We start from the raw sequence: 17,632 nt of genomic DNA, 5'->3' as shown, positions 1-17,632 counted from the left end.
GTAGTTGAGAAGCTTTTTAAAAAAAAATTTTGCCCAGAACTGTTCATCAGTCTTAACATTGAGATCTGATTCCCATCTGGTCTGTTTTGAACATGTTTCAAAGGACCCCCATTTTTACTGATATGTCTACCCTTTGTTATGCCAACACTAATTTATCCTTCTCAGTGGGTTTGTGAAATCAGTCAAATGTAAAAGGCCTTGAAGAGTTGAGAAGAAAAACTGAGGGGCACTTTGTGGGAATGGCCCAGTCTCATTTCCTTTAACCCAGAACCAGTTGTTCTCCAATAAACCATGTGAGGACTAATGGCTACATTTAACTTTGAATGTGAAGACATACCATTAAACGTGAGGTTGTTTTCTCCACAGCTGAGCATCTTTTGGAATAATAATCTAATTTAAATGGCCAAGGTTTTGCATAAAAACACTGATTTTGACTTCAGTTGTCTTTGCTATCAAGGAAACGGAATTCTATGAAATTCAAAAATTATATTCATGTAAAGAAAATATACTGTATGTATAGATGATATATGTTATACATATATTTTTTATATTTGCTGGTTGGACGGGAAGTAGAACTAGGCTGAGGATCACGTGAGCCAGCTCTGAATAAAAGCTTCCTTAGAGGAAAGTCTGCTGTCTAGTCCTAAAAGCAGAGAGAATACTGGCCTACTGTACTGCAACTGGTTGTCAGAGGGGAGCCTGATTGTTAAAAGCTTCAATAACTCAGCAGCCGCAGACAGGTCTTTAAGATAAACTTGATCTTGATCATTAAAAGCTTTTTTTGCTTTATCAGGAGAATTTCAAATTACATTCTACATTTTTAAAAGAAGCCAATGAATAATAATGGCAATAAATGTTATAAGCTGAGTGAAACAGGTGAGTGTGAGAATGATGGGAGGTCAGTGCAGTTGAGAATGTGTCTTGGGAAGGAGTTCCAGAGGGTGGGGGTGGTCACGGGAGCAGGTGTGGGTGAGGAGGCAGGCAGCAGTGTTTTGGATGTACTGGAGTTTATTTAGAAGTGTTGAGGCTGTACCAATGAGGAGCAATTGCAGTAGTCAATGCAGGATGTAATGAATCCATGAATGAGCGTTTCGGCGGCAGGGAAGGAAAGTGAAAGGTGGAGATGAGAGATGTTTTTGAGGTAGAAAAAAACATTTTTCATGATGTAGTGGTGAAAGATGATACCAAGGTTACGGCAGTGAGAAGCGGGACACAGGGTGGAGTTATCAATGGTGAGGTGAAAGCCTGAGGCTGTTTGGGTGAGAGAGTTCATACCAATGAGGAGTATGTCAGATTTGCCACGGGTTGAGAATGTGGAAGTTTTCTTGGAGCCATGCTTTAATGTCACAGAGACAGTTTGGCAGAGTGGAGTGGGTTTCAGGGGTGATAGATTTGGTGGAGATATATAATTGGACATCGTCGGCATAGCAGTGAAAACAGAAACCATGATGACAAATTATTTGACCGAGGGGGGGAGATAGATGATGAAGAAGAGAGGGCCAAGCACAGAGCCCTGGGGGACTCCTTGGGACAGGGGGGCAGTGGAGTAGGAGCAGTTGTTGATAAAGATAAATTGTTTTCTGTTAGTGAGATATGAGTGTAACCAGGTGAGGGCATTGTCAGTGATATTGAGGAGGGATTGCAAGTGGGAAAGTAGGATGGAGTGGTTGATGGTGTCAAAAGCAGCAGTGAGATTGAGAAGAACAAGAATAGAGAGTAGGCCAGAGTCAGATGAGAGGAGGAGCTTATTGGTGACTTTGAAGGGGGTGGTTTCAGTGCTATGTTTATTGCAGAATCCAGATTAAAATTGTTCAAATAGGTGATTATTGTTGAGATGGGATGGGATTCGTGAGCCGACGACATGTTCCAGAACTTTTGACAGGAAATGATAGGTTGGAAATGGGTCGAATGCTGCCTATCAAGGGACAAATCTGCTGTCTCCTGCTTACACCTGTTAGCAATCTAGCTGCAGCCTTTTGAAACAACTGTAGACTTTTTAATGAGTTACTGGGTGATTCTGACAGAAAAGAGATGTAGCAATGTCAGACCAATGTTCAAAATCCTTGAAAATGCTTAATTTCCAACTGCAGAATCATGGATTAATGGAACCCACAACTACTGTACTTGTGTGTCATAGTGTGGAATTATCTGTGCCGTGATAAAGTGAAACTGAATAGTTTGTAAAAAGTTAAACAAGCTCAATTTCCTTTTGAAGATCCTCCATCCAAGGAAAACCCGTATGAAGATATAGAGCTGGAGAGAAGTTGTCTGGGCAGCAAATGCCTTTCACCTACATCATCGTCTCCAGTCCCTGACACTCCTACTAAGGTAACTGATCATACAATTAATGCTGCAGTATGTAGAATCCTCTCTCTGCTCCGTTTTTTCTCAATAGAGACTAGTGACAAATGTAGGGACTTTATCTTGTGTTAGTGGAGAGTTTTGTGGTGTTTTAGAGACTCTGACATGAATGTACGTATTACTCTGCCTTTACTGACCTGAGCAGCATCTGCTGCCATCAGCTCGTCCCCCCCACACAGCTCAGTTGCCGCTCTCACGGACTGACAACCACCACTCCACATCCAGACTGTAAAATGACTTGCGTCTGTTCTCTCTACCTTAAATTAGCTTCTCTTAGATTTACACAATATATCCCATCTGTTCTCACTCTTCTTCTGACACCAGTGCGTGGGGCGGACTCTCCACAGTAACGGGGATCCGCGAAGACGCACAGTGGTCCGTTCCTCCTGAATATATTAGTGACTTTATTCTGCATCGGTCTTCTTTTTTCTCCTTGATTTGCCGTGTAACTGTTGTGCCTAACACCGCAATTGGGACTTCTGCTAGGATGTCCGCCATTGCATTTTTACTGTCAGTGGTACGTAAACGTGCCTGACTTCAGTCGAACAGCCAATAGTAACACCCAAAGCAGCCCATGGAGCACATGTATTTGTAGAAAGGCTCTGATTGACTGAAATCCAGCATCACGCTCCTGGATTTATAAACGTCATTTACAGGGCCAGGAGAAGGAGCAGTGATTCACTGTCCACTCAGAACATTTTGGATTACAATATGCTCAATGATAATTATGGTTTTTTGACCAAATGATGCAAAAAAAACAGAAAAAAAAACATACATACTGCAGCTTTAAAGCCAAACAGAAGAAGCTCACATTTGTTTTCTAACATATTTTATAACAACTCATATTTCTCTTAGCTCTTCTCCACACCTCCAAGCTTCTCCAGGCAAAACTCTGAACGACGAAGTTTTAGGGTTCCAGAGCTACGCAGAAACAACAGAGACACTGGCATCTCCTCACCTTCCAGAATCAGCCCCCCCTCCACCCCAAGCAGTCCAGATGACACACCCTGTCTGTCCGGAGACCCTTACAATCGCAGACGGAGGAAAATTCCCAAGGTAGGGAAGTGTGAGCTGGCCTCAGGGAAGGTGCATATAAGAGACAAGTTTGTCATATAGAAGCCTCACTAAATGAAAATAGAGTGTGGACATGTCTTTCTATTTTGCTTCTGTAGATGGTGCTAAAAATTAATGCAATCTTTGAGGCACGAAGAGGGAAGAAACGCATGAAGAGGGTCTCTCAGTCAACAGAGTCCAGCTCAGGAAGAGGTAAGGCTTGAGGTTGGCACAACAAGCTTTAAAACCTGTCTACAGGGTTTCACCATTTATCTACCATGTGACATGTTTCAATCTGCTGCCTGTAGAAGACAAAATATCACAAAGGAAAATGTCTTAAATTAAAAAAAAATAAATGTGGGTAGTAAAAACTGTAAGAACAAAATAAAAACACTTATGAAAGAAACTTTTCAGCTTTAACAGGATTCCCAGTCCCAATGCAATGTGCAAAACAAGGTACAAAACCAATTCACATCAACTCGTGTTTATGGTGGAGTTAATAACAAACGTCCGAGCAGCAAGTAATTGAGTAATTTCTCCCGTTCTTCAAAATAAATACCTTTGATTTATTGGTCTATGAGGCGTACACTATGGGGCGGATTCACGAAAGGTTTAAGGGTATTAAAACGTGTGTAAACGTCACTCCTAGCGCTAATAAGGAGTACAAACCCCAGGGAATCAGGACTGCACGTCTTCTGCACATCACAATGTGCCCTCAATCCATTTATCATGTTTCTGTCTGATGAACATGTAAAGTAGGCGAATCTCATAACTGGTGCAAAAAAATGGGAGGCGGAAATGGAAATGCAAATAAATGAATGCAGTGGGCGCAATGCATTCAAATCTAGCACTGCTTGCGGTGATTGTTATAGCACCGAAAAATAGTACGACTGACAAGCAGGTGCAAACTCACACACAGAGGTCTGCTGCAGTAAATGTTGACACAAAACATGCTCCAGTAAACCTTTCTAGTATAAAAAAAGAATTTAAATAAAACAATAGACAATATTTAACAGCCACTGAATAAGAAAATGCTGAATAAAGTGTGTTTGAGGGAGAGAAAAAGCTGCACACCCGCATCGGTGCGTGTGGAGTCTGGTATGGCTGTGGTAGAGAGAGGATGCTGTGTACGCTATGGACGCACCACTCCAGTGATGTTTTTACCGTCAAACTCTTGTGTCGCGTTGATGGAAGGAGCATCAGGCCAGAACACCATTTCAAAATAAGGTGCATGAGAACAAGACAGAGTGGCTAACCAGGATAAATAAAATAAAATAAATGTTAAGGATGTCAATTTGATGAGGTAAGTGCTTGTGTCAATACATCCAATGTGTCAGAGCATCCAATAAATCACCTCTGAAAGCAAGAAATGCGTACAGTATGTTATATAAAGTCTATAAAACATTCGAGGTGGAATGAGCCGAAGGAGGAAAAAATTATTTCAGACGGCAGATTCTCAAGTTTCCTGCTCTCCATCTGAATTTAGCGCTCTCGCTTTCAATAGCGCAAATGTAGCAGACTCCCGTCCGCGTGTGGGATTTATTTTACTCTGTAACGGAATTTATTTCAATTGTAGCGAAGTACTGTTACTTGAAACAAAATTTACAAGTAAAAGTAAACTAACACATTTTAGAAAGTACTCAAAAAAGTAGAAGTACACAAAAAAGCTACTCGGTTACAGTAACGAAAGTAAATGTAATTCGTTACTTTCAACCCCTGGCGATCATTTCAACATTGGAGGCGCACAGGGTAAAGAAGTCCCAGTTTTAAAAGTTAATAAAACAAATATGGTGCAAAACAAAATGTTTTGTTAGGCATAGATCTTCTAAGAAGGATATTTCAACGGTTTTAGGCCACATTTATAAAAACAGTGGAGGATCCCTTTAAGTTAGCAAAGGTTAAGGGTTTGCTTTATGAATATAGATGAAATTGCATATATCCACTTCAAGCCAAGCTCAAGATGGTGTAATAAAATGTTGATACTAGAGGTTTAATTTTAACAGCCAATTTCAATCTTAGTTTGATCTTTGGACTACTGATGAAAATATTTAGTTTTATGCTTTGTGGAGTTAAGTCCTTGACTCAAAGTTAGCCACTGATTAGAGAGAATTAGTTGTGGTTCATTTTAAACTGCAGGAGCATTTTTGTAATTAAAAAGTTTTTACTTTTTTATGAAAACATTTTTCAGTTATCCTGCCTTTGTTTGCATTTCATCTTTGGCTAGCTTTACACACACACACTCACACGTGCACACACACACACACTGACACTACAAATACTGTTATGAAAGTGTTTATTTGTACGGTTGCCGCACGCACAACCCCCGGTGCTATTGGTACGGTTACCGAAGTACAAGTACGTACTGTAGTAGTCTTAGTCACGTGACCTAAACTATCCAAATAGGGGCGCTGCATATGGATAGAATGTCGATTAGCGATGTAACGATTAATCGTAAGGCAGTGAAAAATCGCTTCATAGGTATCACGATTGACATCGATACTTTGAAAATTGAATCGCAGTACTTTTTTTAAATATATAAATATTTATCCCTTCTCTTGTCCAGCAGTGTACACAGCGGGCGGAATCTGCTGCTACTTTGTTTCTGGCCGCCTTCTACTCTTAAACATGTTCATAAATGATTCCTTACCCCTTTAGCACCGAAGAATATCTATAACATTACGTGAATATCTGTAAAAGTCACGTTTTTCTATTAGCTCTGTCTGTTAGCATAGCATCTCTTCTTCACTGCAAGAATTTCTGCATGCCAACCGACCACTGGGTTACCAGCGCCCTCTGCTGGTCCAAACAAATATCTGACGTAAATCAGTTCAATGACTGTTTTTTTTTTTTAAAGTCCAATTGTTAAGGCACAAAATACATTTTCAGTTGCACTTTTAAAAATAAAAATAACTATTATGCAGTTTTGCATTGTTTACTATAGAAGCAGAATTTAAATTAATAGGTTTCTTCTTCATTTGTATTATTCCTTTATGTATTTCATTCAAGATTTATTTTTAGTTAAATTGCATTGTTTTGAATAGTTTCTCAAGGGATTCTTTTGACAATGAAAAATAAAAGGAAAATAATACAGTATTTTCTAGTTTTTTTCCCCAAAAAAAATAAAGGAATATTTTTCAGTCATCATTTGACTACAGTCCCATTTTGTAGAATAAATCGTTAGAAAATCGTATCGTGAATCGAATCGTATCGGGAGTTGAGTGAATCGTTACATCTCTAATGTCGATATATTGATACGGCAACTGTACAGATAGCCACTGCCAAATTTTATCTACTGTTCAGGTGAATACAGTATGTATTTTAGTGCATATCTTAATGTATCACTTTATTAGACTTTCTCTCACCCTCTGATTCTGACTCTCTTTGATTAGTGACAGATGACAACAGTGAGTCTGAAAGTGACACAGAGGAAAAGTTGAAAGGTAAGACTCCAGTTCTGGGGAAGGGAAAACTCCCCACCACATCAACACCAACGTCCTCATGCTTGTGTTTCTCAGCTCACAGCCAGCGTCTGGTGTCCGTTCAGTCCATGCTGAGGCAGACGGGCCGATATCGGACTCTTGAAAAGGATTTGATGGAGCTGCAGGAGAGGAAACTCTTTGAGTATTTTATTGTTGTGGCCCTCCACAAAACAAAAGCTGGAGTTCCTTACGTGCCCGAGGTCACACAGCAGTTTCCCCTGAAGGTAAAACAATCTTCATAGAGTTTTTTTTACCTTTTATGCCCAGGATATAATTATGAAAAGCAGTTGCTGTGTTCCAAAGCAGCTTCTTCTGGCTGATATTTTCTCCTCTGAGACAAATCGTCCCCACAACCTGACCTCTTTGAACACTGCACAACCAGCCAGAACCTCTGAAGTTTCTGCCACTCTTTTGACTTTATTTTGTAACTGTCTGCACAGTGACCTCTCACCATATTGCACACTGCTGTCTCGTGATTTGAGAGTGTCTCTGATTGGCTGATTCTCATCTCTGTGCACAAAAATGAAACAGATAAATTAGCAACATAATTCTTTGCATTTATATGGCTTACCACATAAACATGGTAATTTGCTGTCATGTAGTTATGTACCATGTGCCTAATGGCATGCCATGCTGCCATGTCATTCGTGCATTTGAACAGGTGTACCTAATAAAGTGGTCTTTATATTGTCAGTTATAGTTTTGTGGTTTCTGTCTTACTTCTTTTTCGAGTTTGTGAAGAAAACATGATGGATGTGTAAAAGAAAACATTTATGTTTTTCTTTTGTTTTACCTGCAGCTCGAGAGGAGCTTCAAATTCATGCGAGAAGCTGAGGACCAGCTAAAGGTCATTCCTCAGTTTTGTTTCCCCGATGCCAAAGACTGGGCACCTGTTGACAACTTCCCAAGGTCTGTGAGAGAAACCCAAAGAGCAAAACAAAGCAAGGGCAGGAACTACACAGGAGTGCTTCATGTTTCTGCTGTGTTCCTACTAAAAGCACTTAACTGTGAACAGCCCAAAAGAACCAACAGTGTGTTGTAAACCACAAGGCACTGCTAGAATTGACTAATTGGTGCACAGAAAAGGGTGCATTTATCACCCCACATTCTTTTCTCAACATCCTGATTGTTCACAAAGATGGCTAATTATTACCCAGAGGTAAATGTTTAATGAGCGAGACACACCACAACTCACTCAACATTCTCTTGCTTGACAAGGTCAAAAGTTGGCTGTCAGGTGGAGCTTTGTTTAAGCTCCCCTGTCTCCAGAATTAGGTCAGGTGTTGTTTCTAAAAGCCCCCAGTGAATTGTTTGAGTTTGATGCATAGTTTTTAAAGACATTTCTTTCCACTGCACAGTGAGACCTTCTCCTTTGTGCTGACTGGTGAAGATGGAAGCAGACGTTTTGGGTACTGTCGTCGTTTGTTGGTAAGTTGTTGTCTGTATCCTGATTTTGGGTCTTAACTTTAGTTAGGATACACCATTATTTGGAGTTTCTGTTTTTCAATATCAGTGTGTCATGTTGTATTATGTGCAATTACCAGTTAAAGTAATTTAGACAGAACCTGTGTGTAATCATTTGTGTATTGTGTAAATCTGTGTAACCACAAGTGGTCTTAACATCTAGTGGTATCACCTATACATTTCAGAAGAAAAAACCTTTAACACAGATTCCCCACAAATTGGTCCAACCCCTAAAGTAGATCTTATAAAAAGAATAATATGTGATGCCAGTGGTTTTCATTTAAGCAGAGCGTTTAAGTCCTTGAAGATGACTTCTTTGTTGGGGTCGGATTGAGACGAAACTCAGGATGACTCCTGTCGTAACTTGGAGTGTTTTTGTGCGTCTTTGTGTTTCAGCCCAGTGGAAAAGGCCGGAGGCTCCCTGAGGTCTACTGTATTGTCAGCCGTCTGGGATGCTTCGACCTCTTCTCCAAGGTACAAACACTTTATAATCCTGGTTCTGACCTTTTGAGCCCTACATGGACAGGCTCCTGTGTGCTTAGCAGACCTGATCAAAACTTGTAGCTCGTCCTAGAGCCTCAGGTCCTCAGGGCAGAACCTGCTGATGGCCACTCGTACAAGTCTTTAAAACTCAAAGAGATCGGTCATTTCAAGCTGTCACGTCCCGTCTCTGGAACAAGCTTCCTCTCTCCCTTCGTTCCTTGGACTCTGTTGAATTCTTTAAAAAGCACTTGAAGACTTACTTTTTTATGAATGGGTTCTAGTTTTACCGACTCAGTCAGAGCTGCCGATATTGATTGTATTTTCTTGTTTGTTTGCATTTGAATGTGTCCTTATCTTTGTGAAGCACTTTGTGACTATATATCTGTGAAAAAGTTACTTACTTATTTAAAATTACTCATAATGAAACAGGACATTGACTGAGTTTAAATCTGATTATCAAAGGATGAAAGTGAAGAATGAATTACGCACTGACTTTTATATATTTAAATATAAAATTCTGGTGGTGTTTTTTTCTACCAGAGGTCTGAGAGTTTGAAAGTTCAGTATCTTAGGTATTCGTAGCGCGGCACACTTATGGACTTTCTGATATTGTTCCTGGAATCTGTTAGAGCCACTCTCCCAAGTTTGGGGTCTTTGCCCCGAGTGCTCCTACTACCATGGGGACCATGTGGGCTTTGACTTTCTACATCTGATCAAGTTGTTCATTTGTACTTTTCCACTTTCTTGTGTTTCCTCTTCCAATTGTTGCAGACAACATCTATGACCACTGCCCTCTGTTGGTGTTTGTCAAACACCATTATGTCCAGTTGGTTAGCCAGCAGCTGTTTTTAGGTCTGGAAGCTGAAGTCCCACAAGGTTTTAGACAGTTTGTTCTCATTCACCTTTGGTGGTGTGTCCCATGGGGTATTGGGAGATTCCAGTCTATACAGTGTACAGATGTTCGTGTGCGCTATCCCAGTCACTTGGTTGTGCCTTTCAGCGTAGGCGGATCCCCCCTGCATTTTCCACTATGTCACTATGTGCTGGAGGGTCTCAGGGGCACCTTGGATCTGACGAGGTTAGTCATTCAGGTTACCATTGTGATTTACCCCAGCACCACACAGAATAAATCTCAGAAGTTAACACGATAAGAGAAATTCTGGCTTCGTAGTACAGGCCCTCAATGATCAGCGTATCCTTTGGAGTCATCTTATTGATGTACTCTTCAAGTTTGGATGTTTCATCCTGGATATTGGTTTTGATGCTCACTAATACTCTGCCTCCATCTTTCCTTAGTGTATAGACTGAGGGGCGGATACACTACAATCTGAAATAAAGGGTGGTAAACCCGGTGCGTCCCTAAATCCTTTGGTGGCGCTCTTTCTTCATCTGCTATGGTGAATTCACTAACATTGCGGCACTTCTATGTGCGTGTATAGACGTGGTTGAGAACGCCCTATTTAAATGAACATTTTGCTCCTTCAACATGGAGAGGTGAATGCAGAGAAGCACAAACATTCAATAATGTAGAAAACAAAATAAACAAATAAAAATGCTGTTTCCCCCATAATCTAATGTGTCTTTTCTGTCAGTTCCTTCTGAGCTCCTGCAGCACTGTCACACACACTCTCAGATGTAAACATTATTTAATCGCTGTGTAAATTGACGCTCCTGCCATCAAGATGGCAGAGACAGTTATACAGTCAAAATATGAAGAGGAAGACACAAGAGCTCCCTGGAGTGATGCGTTCGGAACAACTTTCACGGAGCCACACTTGACTCCAGCTGCATTTTTCTCCCTCACACACTTTGCATTTTCTTTCAGTGGTTGTTAATATTGGCTGTTGTTTTATTTAGATTATTTTCTCATACTAGAAAGGTTAACTGGAGTCCTTTTTGTGTCAACATTCAGTGCAGCAATGATCTCTGATTGTCAGTCGTACTATTTTCCGGTGCTAAAACAATCACCGCAAACTGTTCCAGATTTGATGAATTGCATTGTGCCCACTGCATTAATTTATTTGCATTTCCTCCTCCCATTTTTTTGCGCCCCTTATGAGATCTGCCTATTTTACATATTCATCAGAGGGAAACGCGCTAAATTAATTGTGGGCGCGTTGCGATGCGCAGAAGACCCGTAGTCCGGATTCCCTGGGGTTTGTACCCCTTATTAGCGTGTGGAGTGACGTTTGCACACGTTTTAATACCCTTAAACCTTTAGTAAATCTGAGGGTCCTGACTTGGGGTGGAGCCCCCTGTGCATGGTGATGAGCTTTCTTGTCTTGATATCTGTGGCTTCAATCTTCTCCTTTGGCCATTTTATGATCCCATTTGGGTATCTGATGACCAGCAGTCACGCATGTTCCTGGCTCAGACTTTGTTTCGACTCTTTAGCTGGCTTTTCAGGACTTGCCTTGCTCACTATAGCTACTTGGTTGTGGTTGACTTCCTTGAGGCCTCCTCAAAATTAGGCTGAGGTCCTTAGGTACTTGTAGCTATCCTGGATATGTCTAAAGTTATCTTCCTTTGATGTGAATAGGAGTTTAGCATGAGTCTTACATGCTGCTTCTCATATTCCAGATCCTGGACGAAGTAGAAAAAAGGAGAGCTATTTCCCCTGCTCTGGTGCAGCCTTTTATGAGAGGCATCATGGAAGCTCCTTTTCCTGCTCCGGGAAGGATCATCACTGTCAAAAACTTCCTACCTGGCTCTGGGACAGAGGTGAGACTGAAAGCCATCCTAATACATCCACTAATGTGAACGTTTGGCATTTTCTATCATTTAATTCCTATCAATTATTGCACAGGTAATCGAGCTGTGTCGACCACCAGATTCCCGCCTGGAGCACGTGGACTTTGAATGCCTCTTTTCCTCCTTGAATCTACGCCTCCTGCTACGGGTTTTTGCTTCTGTGCTGCTGGAGCGCAGGATCATCTTCACTGCTGACAAACTCAGGTAGGCCTCATCGGGAAGGATGCAACAATGTTATCTGTACAACATAAGACAATTTGAATTGATAAGTAAACTCAATAACATCATCCCACCACTTTACCCTTTGACCCTGCTAAGCCAGCATTGCTATGTGCTAAACTAACCAAAACATGGGCATGTGTTGCTGGTATGGGATTCCTTCACAACACACTTACCAGTTGTATTGGAATTATTTTAAGAGGAGAGAAAACATTTTTTAGTCACCTGAAAAGCAAGTCGAAAATTATGTGTTTGGAAAGAGAAATGTTTTTAAAGTGGAGAGTCATTAAGGTTCAGAATCATCTTTGGTTGCAGTTCTTTGTTTTACAGTTAAAACGCTGCATGTCAAATGTGTCCTATTAAGATTGTTTATTTTTCATTTGAACTTTGACAGAAACAGATCTATTCTTTATCTTTTACACAGTATATGAAAAGAAACAAAGTTTTGGGGAAGAAATTTAAACAAGCACATTTGTTATGATCTTTGTCATGTATTATTTAAAAAAGCATTGACCATTTTTCTACTAAAGCACTGTAAGAAATGATAATTATAAGAAGATGGAAATAAGTTTGTGGAAATTATTCTGTAAAAAAAAAATGTTGTGTTTAGAGCAGCAGATGAAACATGTTTAAAGTCGTTAAGAGGTTTAATTAAAACATCTCATAGTAGATTGTGTAGAACACCCCATATAGTATAGCTTGATATAAATCAGTTTTGTGTATGCATTATTTTAACAAATCCAAAATGTTAAGGTTTTTGTATTTTAAGATTTTTTATTTTAAAAGCTTTTTCACTGAAACAGAGGAGGAAAATAAAGCTGGTGTGGCGGGATTTTAGTGATAGTTCGATGGTTTCGAGTCTCTGTACCGACGTGATTTTAAGTCCCTTGCATGGTACACAGTTGCTAATGTGTGTTTGTAAAGCTGTAACCATGTAGCACTGCTGAAAAAACAGCATCACCAACATTTCATGCTCGCTCTGCACCGTAAAGTGGAAATTAGTCCCCTGTAATCATGTTTTATGATAAAACTGTGAGCAGACACGTGGGAGCGATTAGGTGAGGCTGCTGCTAATGTTCAAGGAAGCCGTCACACACCCAGGGTTCGAGGTTTCTGAGGCGTAACAGAGAAGACCCTTCTACACTAACGAGGAACAGTCAGTTATGTGGTCGTTAAATGTGTTATGAACAGGTCAGTGGTCCAAGTCAAGGCTAACACACAGGGAGAACAGACTACTGAACCAAAAACAGCCCACAGGGGTTTGAACATTATAGCCTGCGTCGTGGATCCTCACTGCATGCTCTTTTTTTTCTTACTTGTCTTTCTTTGCTTTTCTCTGTGTTGGCAGCACTTTGTCTCAGTGTTGCCATGCTGTTGTGGCTCTGCTCTATCCCTTCACCTGGCAGCACACCTACATTCCTGTGCTCCCCCCCTCCATGTTGGACATCGTCTGCACCCCGACTCCCTTCATTGTTGGCCTCCTGTCCAGCTCCCTTCCACGACTCAAAGAGCTGCCCATAGAAGAGGTAAGACCAAATATTATTTTTATCCTTTTTTGTGTTGTGTACTGTCTATGTGCCCTTGACTCTGGGCATTTCCTCCACTTAATAATGCAGGAAATGACCTCACTTTCCCTCTGCTAAGGTCCTGGTCGTCGACCTTGGCAACAGTCGCTTCCTGCGTCAGGTACTCACCACTTTTTCTCTCGTGTGTGTGATGGCAGCCTGAATTCACCACTTTGTACTTATGTCTGTTTTTCTCCTGCACAGCTGGATGATGAAGACTCCATCCTTCCTCACAAGCTGCAGGCTGCTCTGGAGCATGTTCTGGATAAGAGAAGAGAGCTGGCCTGTGAGAATGGAGACCTGCCCAATGGTGACTCTACACACTACTCCTTTTTTTTCTTCTTATCTTTTTGCCTGAATCTGTCGGAATCACTTTACATAGGGATGACATCATGAATACGGTGTCATAAAGCTGTCATTAAGTGTTGTTAAGACATCTTTCCCGCCACGGTACTCTGCCACTCTGTAAGGGTGGGTGAGAGGTAGTGCAAAAGACAAGACTAATCTTTCTCCCCGTCTATGGCTCTGCCACTGGTTATTTGATACGCACATTTGATACATTCTTATTGGGCCTTACAACGCACCTTTTGGAGGAGAGAAGCACGTCAGTGACCACACGGCTAAGCCTTTTGGAGGCTATTGCCTGGTGGATAGTGGCCTGCAGGATCCAGCAGCAGGTAATTAGACAGGGAGGAGATGGGAGGGACCACCCTCAGCAACACCCCTACCCTTCCCCGAGAAAATTAGTCACCTGTTGACTTTAACCTTCCTGTCGTGTTCGGGTCAAATCTGACCGATTTACAACTCAAAACACTCAAAGCCTAATGATATCCTGTGCATTGAACATATATAACCACTTTCATTGAATATTCCTGTGGTGTTCCTGGTCAAAAGTGACCACCATATCAATGGATATCCAGATTATATTCATCCATCACACACACACATTTCAGTCTGAGCAATGTCTATTGTGGTATACATCTCTTTGCTGCACTTTTGTGCCAGTCCTCCCACGTGAACCACCTTCCTGCTGAAACAGTGTATCATATCTTGATACAGAGACTAGACAGGGATATGTAAACCCAGCTCTTTCCTGTGGTTTTGTGGCTACCCCCACCCCCCATTGATGTTAGATAACTCCTGCTCACTTTGCCATGGAGCAAAAATGTTTTCTGTTTTAGTGCTAAGATTTCTCACTAAATGTGCATCACTTGAATGATAACGAGTCACAGGGGAGGGGCAAGGGGAGCCACAAGTGACTCTGGAGCCGCAGGTCGCTGACCCCTGCTCTAATCAGGAGATTAGTGTTAAGTATAGCCATCATAAAACAACAAAAAATGTACATTGCAGTCTTAAAAACAATTTCATACAACTTGTTAATAACTCGAGGTGTAGCTCATACCACTCAGATATTGTCATAATATGTCATATGTGTGTGACTTGAACAGTCTTGTCATCATCTTAGTTTCCTGTTCTGTGCGTTCCTACAGACTCCAGCTCCCTCAGCTCGGTGGTGTCCGAGGCCTTTGTACGTTTCTTCGTGGAGATGGTTGGCCACTTCTCGCTCTTCATGAGCGGAGTGGAGCGGGATGATGACTTGGTGTCTTCTCCCTCCCCTTCCAGTCCTTCCCCCACCTTGCCCTCCTCCTCGTCCTTCCAGCGCGAGGCTTTTCGTAAAGCAGTTACTTCTAAGAGCCTGAGAAGGTTTTTGGAAGTTTTTATGGAGATGCAGATGTTTACTGGCTTCATCCAGGAGAGGGAGCTACGCCGCCAGGGCCTCAGAGGTATACACTAACACAGGGATACTTCCATGCTTTGATGGCTCCAAATCCTACATAATTCAGCAACATTCTGTGGGTTTTGGTTCCTTAGGTGCTTTCAGAAAAATTTATTTGCCCATTGTTTTTTGTTTCTAACCCTTGCATGGAGCAAGGGTTCATACACCCTGAACATGTCTCTGATTCACCCCTAACCTTAACCATGCACACCCAGTAACCGTTAACCAAATGCAGATTTTATGATGTATCCGACCTGTTTGTCTGTCTGTCTGTCTCCTCTGTCCTTAAACACATTTGTCCTGTGCTTGGTTGTTCTCTCAGGTCTTTTTGAGGTGAGAGCTCAGGAGTATCTTGACTCACTGCCTTGGAACGAGCAAAGAGGCATCAATAAATTCCTAAAAGGTTTAGGTGAGATTTGGACACATCTTTGTCATCCACAGTTTGTCCTGAAATGAAAAGCAGAATTGATAAGTTGAGAAATATTTTTTATTATTTTAGATAAAGAAATAGCAAAGCTTTCTGAGTTCAATATCTACAAGCATAATTTTGTTCCTGAAGTTGAAAATAATTTTTATTTTACAACTCTTCAAACCTCTGATGCTGTTGCTTCTTCACAATTTTGATAACAATCAAACATAATTTTATGACCACTGCCAAGTGAAGAGAATTACTTTCATATAATATGAAAAGTAAACAAGGGTAAATGACACAATTCTGGTTTGGTGCACTGGGTAAGTTCAGAAGTCTTTGGTTATCTTCAGTAAAGAGAACTTGTGTTCAAACTAGAACCAAATTGGGACCATAGTTGGTACACTTATCAGTATTTACCTGAAGATTATTGAAAAGATTATTAAAAACCATCATTCGGCTCACTCACTTGGTGCACCACACACCCAAACCCAGCCCTTGGGGGGCTGGATGGTGGGGGCCTCTGCTTGTGCTATCAAGTAATGGCATGGGGGGCGGCACTCCCACCTCAAGTTGCCCAACCAATCCCTCCAATTTTAATCACACCTCAACACACCATCGCCCAGCACTGCCCCCTCCATCCCCTTTCTTTTAATTGCACCTCATGCATTCACTAAACACACACATTCACACAGGGGACAGGGAAGTACCTCTCCATTGGGGAATGGAAAAATAAAAACATAATTTCAAGGTATAAGAAGATGAACATATAACACACAGTTACAGTTTCACCCAAATGTTTACATTGGTTAAATCAAGCTTTGAACTGCATTTCATTTAAATGATAATAGTTTTAAAATTGTTAATTGAGAAGGATTTTTAAGAAAGGTGTCCCAACATATGTATAATACAGGCATGAAAGATACTCAGGTCAGTGATGTCATAGTCAATGCTTCTGTAGTTAGACAAAAGCTATCGTACAACTTTTCTCTTTGATCCAGTTAAATTCGCTGATGTGCTTCTGTCACATCAAGAATTCTTCATTTTGATTTAAATATACCAGTTTTTCTACAGTGCTGGGCCTGAGCAGGTTTCTTATTTGGGATGAGGAAATACTCAGCTATAGAAAAAACCTTTACTGGGACAGAAGTGGGTAAGAAGGCTGCAGGCAGATGGTAGAGTTTCCACAGCTTTTAAAGGGTTTTTTACTCTTGAACTGGTGGGTTCAGAAAGGTACTGTATGTTTAGACTTTGCATTTGTTTGCCTGGTTTTCTTTAGTACACAGCAGAAACTTCACATTTAAAAAGTGCAGCGATTACAGGAAGTAGATTCGATTGAGCTGGGCATATGCTGTGTCTTCCAAGACATTTACATACAATAACAGTTCTATAATAGCAGAGGCAAATCATAACGCTTCCAGACAGAGGAAGATCTCCTCTTTCTTAATGGTTCCATTCTGACAGCAATAACCTTAAATGATAGTTGTCCACTATTAGGGGAATCTGATTATAACACCTCACATCAAGTCTGTATTCCTGCTTTCCAGGAAACAAGATGAAGTTCCTCTCCAAAAAATGAAGATCTGAGCAGAGCTGCCTTCACTGGAAGCTGGAAAAGCAGGATGAGAATGTAGGCGTGTCCTTGGAGCTCATGGAGGACTCTGGAGAAACACTTGGCTTCTGCCCTCACTCAGCCCTGCCTGGATTCCAGGTCATCATTGGGTTGTCAGTGTTTTAGGAGATGTTCTCAGGACTAACTTCACCTGGAATCATATGACGGAACGTCACTGAAGATACTCAGCATGTGCCTTCATACTCCATTATTTTACAAACACAATAGTACAACGTCCTTGTCAACAGGAGGCATTTTATTTAAAGCCTTTGTCTGTAAACCTAATCTCTCATTTAAATAACGTCATCCATCTGAGTGCAGTTTTTAATGTGCTTTATTTAACAGAGACTAGTGCAGACTGTACGTAGACCACTATTTGTTGCAAAAGCCCAATTGTAGATGTGCTGCTTTGAAAGGGACCTTTTCTTTCAGTGCAGACCACAAGGAGGAGATCAATGT

General features: G+C 41.1%; 1 protein-coding gene across 2 annotated transcripts in view; it reads left to right on the top strand.

The window, feature by feature from the left end:
• The window catches only part of LOC114465526 (DENN domain-containing protein 2A), a 47,509-nt gene extending 29,877 nt beyond the window's left edge, over window positions 1-17,632 (top strand). The window contains exons 5-20 of one of the 2 annotated variants that reach the window (XM_028450598.1): window positions 2,216-2,328; window positions 3,217-3,417; window positions 3,534-3,627; window positions 6,804-6,854; window positions 6,930-7,117; window positions 7,693-7,802; window positions 8,252-8,321; window positions 8,754-8,831; window positions 11,421-11,561; window positions 11,647-11,795; window positions 13,159-13,336; window positions 13,455-13,496; window positions 13,580-13,685; window positions 14,866-15,159; window positions 15,475-15,561; window positions 17,109-17,632. In XM_028450598.1, the coding sequence (XP_028306399.1) occupies window positions 2,216-2,328; window positions 3,217-3,417; window positions 3,534-3,627; window positions 6,804-6,854; window positions 6,930-7,117; window positions 7,693-7,802; window positions 8,252-8,321; window positions 8,754-8,831; window positions 11,421-11,561; window positions 11,647-11,795; window positions 13,159-13,336; window positions 13,455-13,496; window positions 13,580-13,685; window positions 14,866-15,159; window positions 15,475-15,561; window positions 17,109-17,140 (1,934 nt within the window). In that variant the 3' untranslated portion in view covers window positions 17,141-17,632. Of the gene's footprint in view, window positions 1-2,215; window positions 2,329-3,216; window positions 3,448-3,533; window positions 3,628-6,803; window positions 6,855-6,929; window positions 7,118-7,692; window positions 7,803-8,251; window positions 8,322-8,753; window positions 8,832-11,420; window positions 11,562-11,646; window positions 11,796-13,158; window positions 13,337-13,454; window positions 13,497-13,579; window positions 13,686-14,865; window positions 15,160-15,474; window positions 15,562-17,108 lie in introns of both variants that reach the window. The other variant, XM_028450597.1, reaches the window with a different exon arrangement.

Source organism: Gouania willdenowi, chromosome 6 (assembly GCF_900634775.1).
Source record: "Gouania willdenowi chromosome 6, fGouWil2.1, whole genome shotgun sequence".
Classification (NCBI taxonomy): domain Eukaryota; kingdom Metazoa; phylum Chordata; class Actinopteri; order Blenniiformes; family Gobiesocidae; genus Gouania; species Gouania willdenowi.
This window is presented reverse-complemented; position numbering and strand designations above follow the sequence as displayed.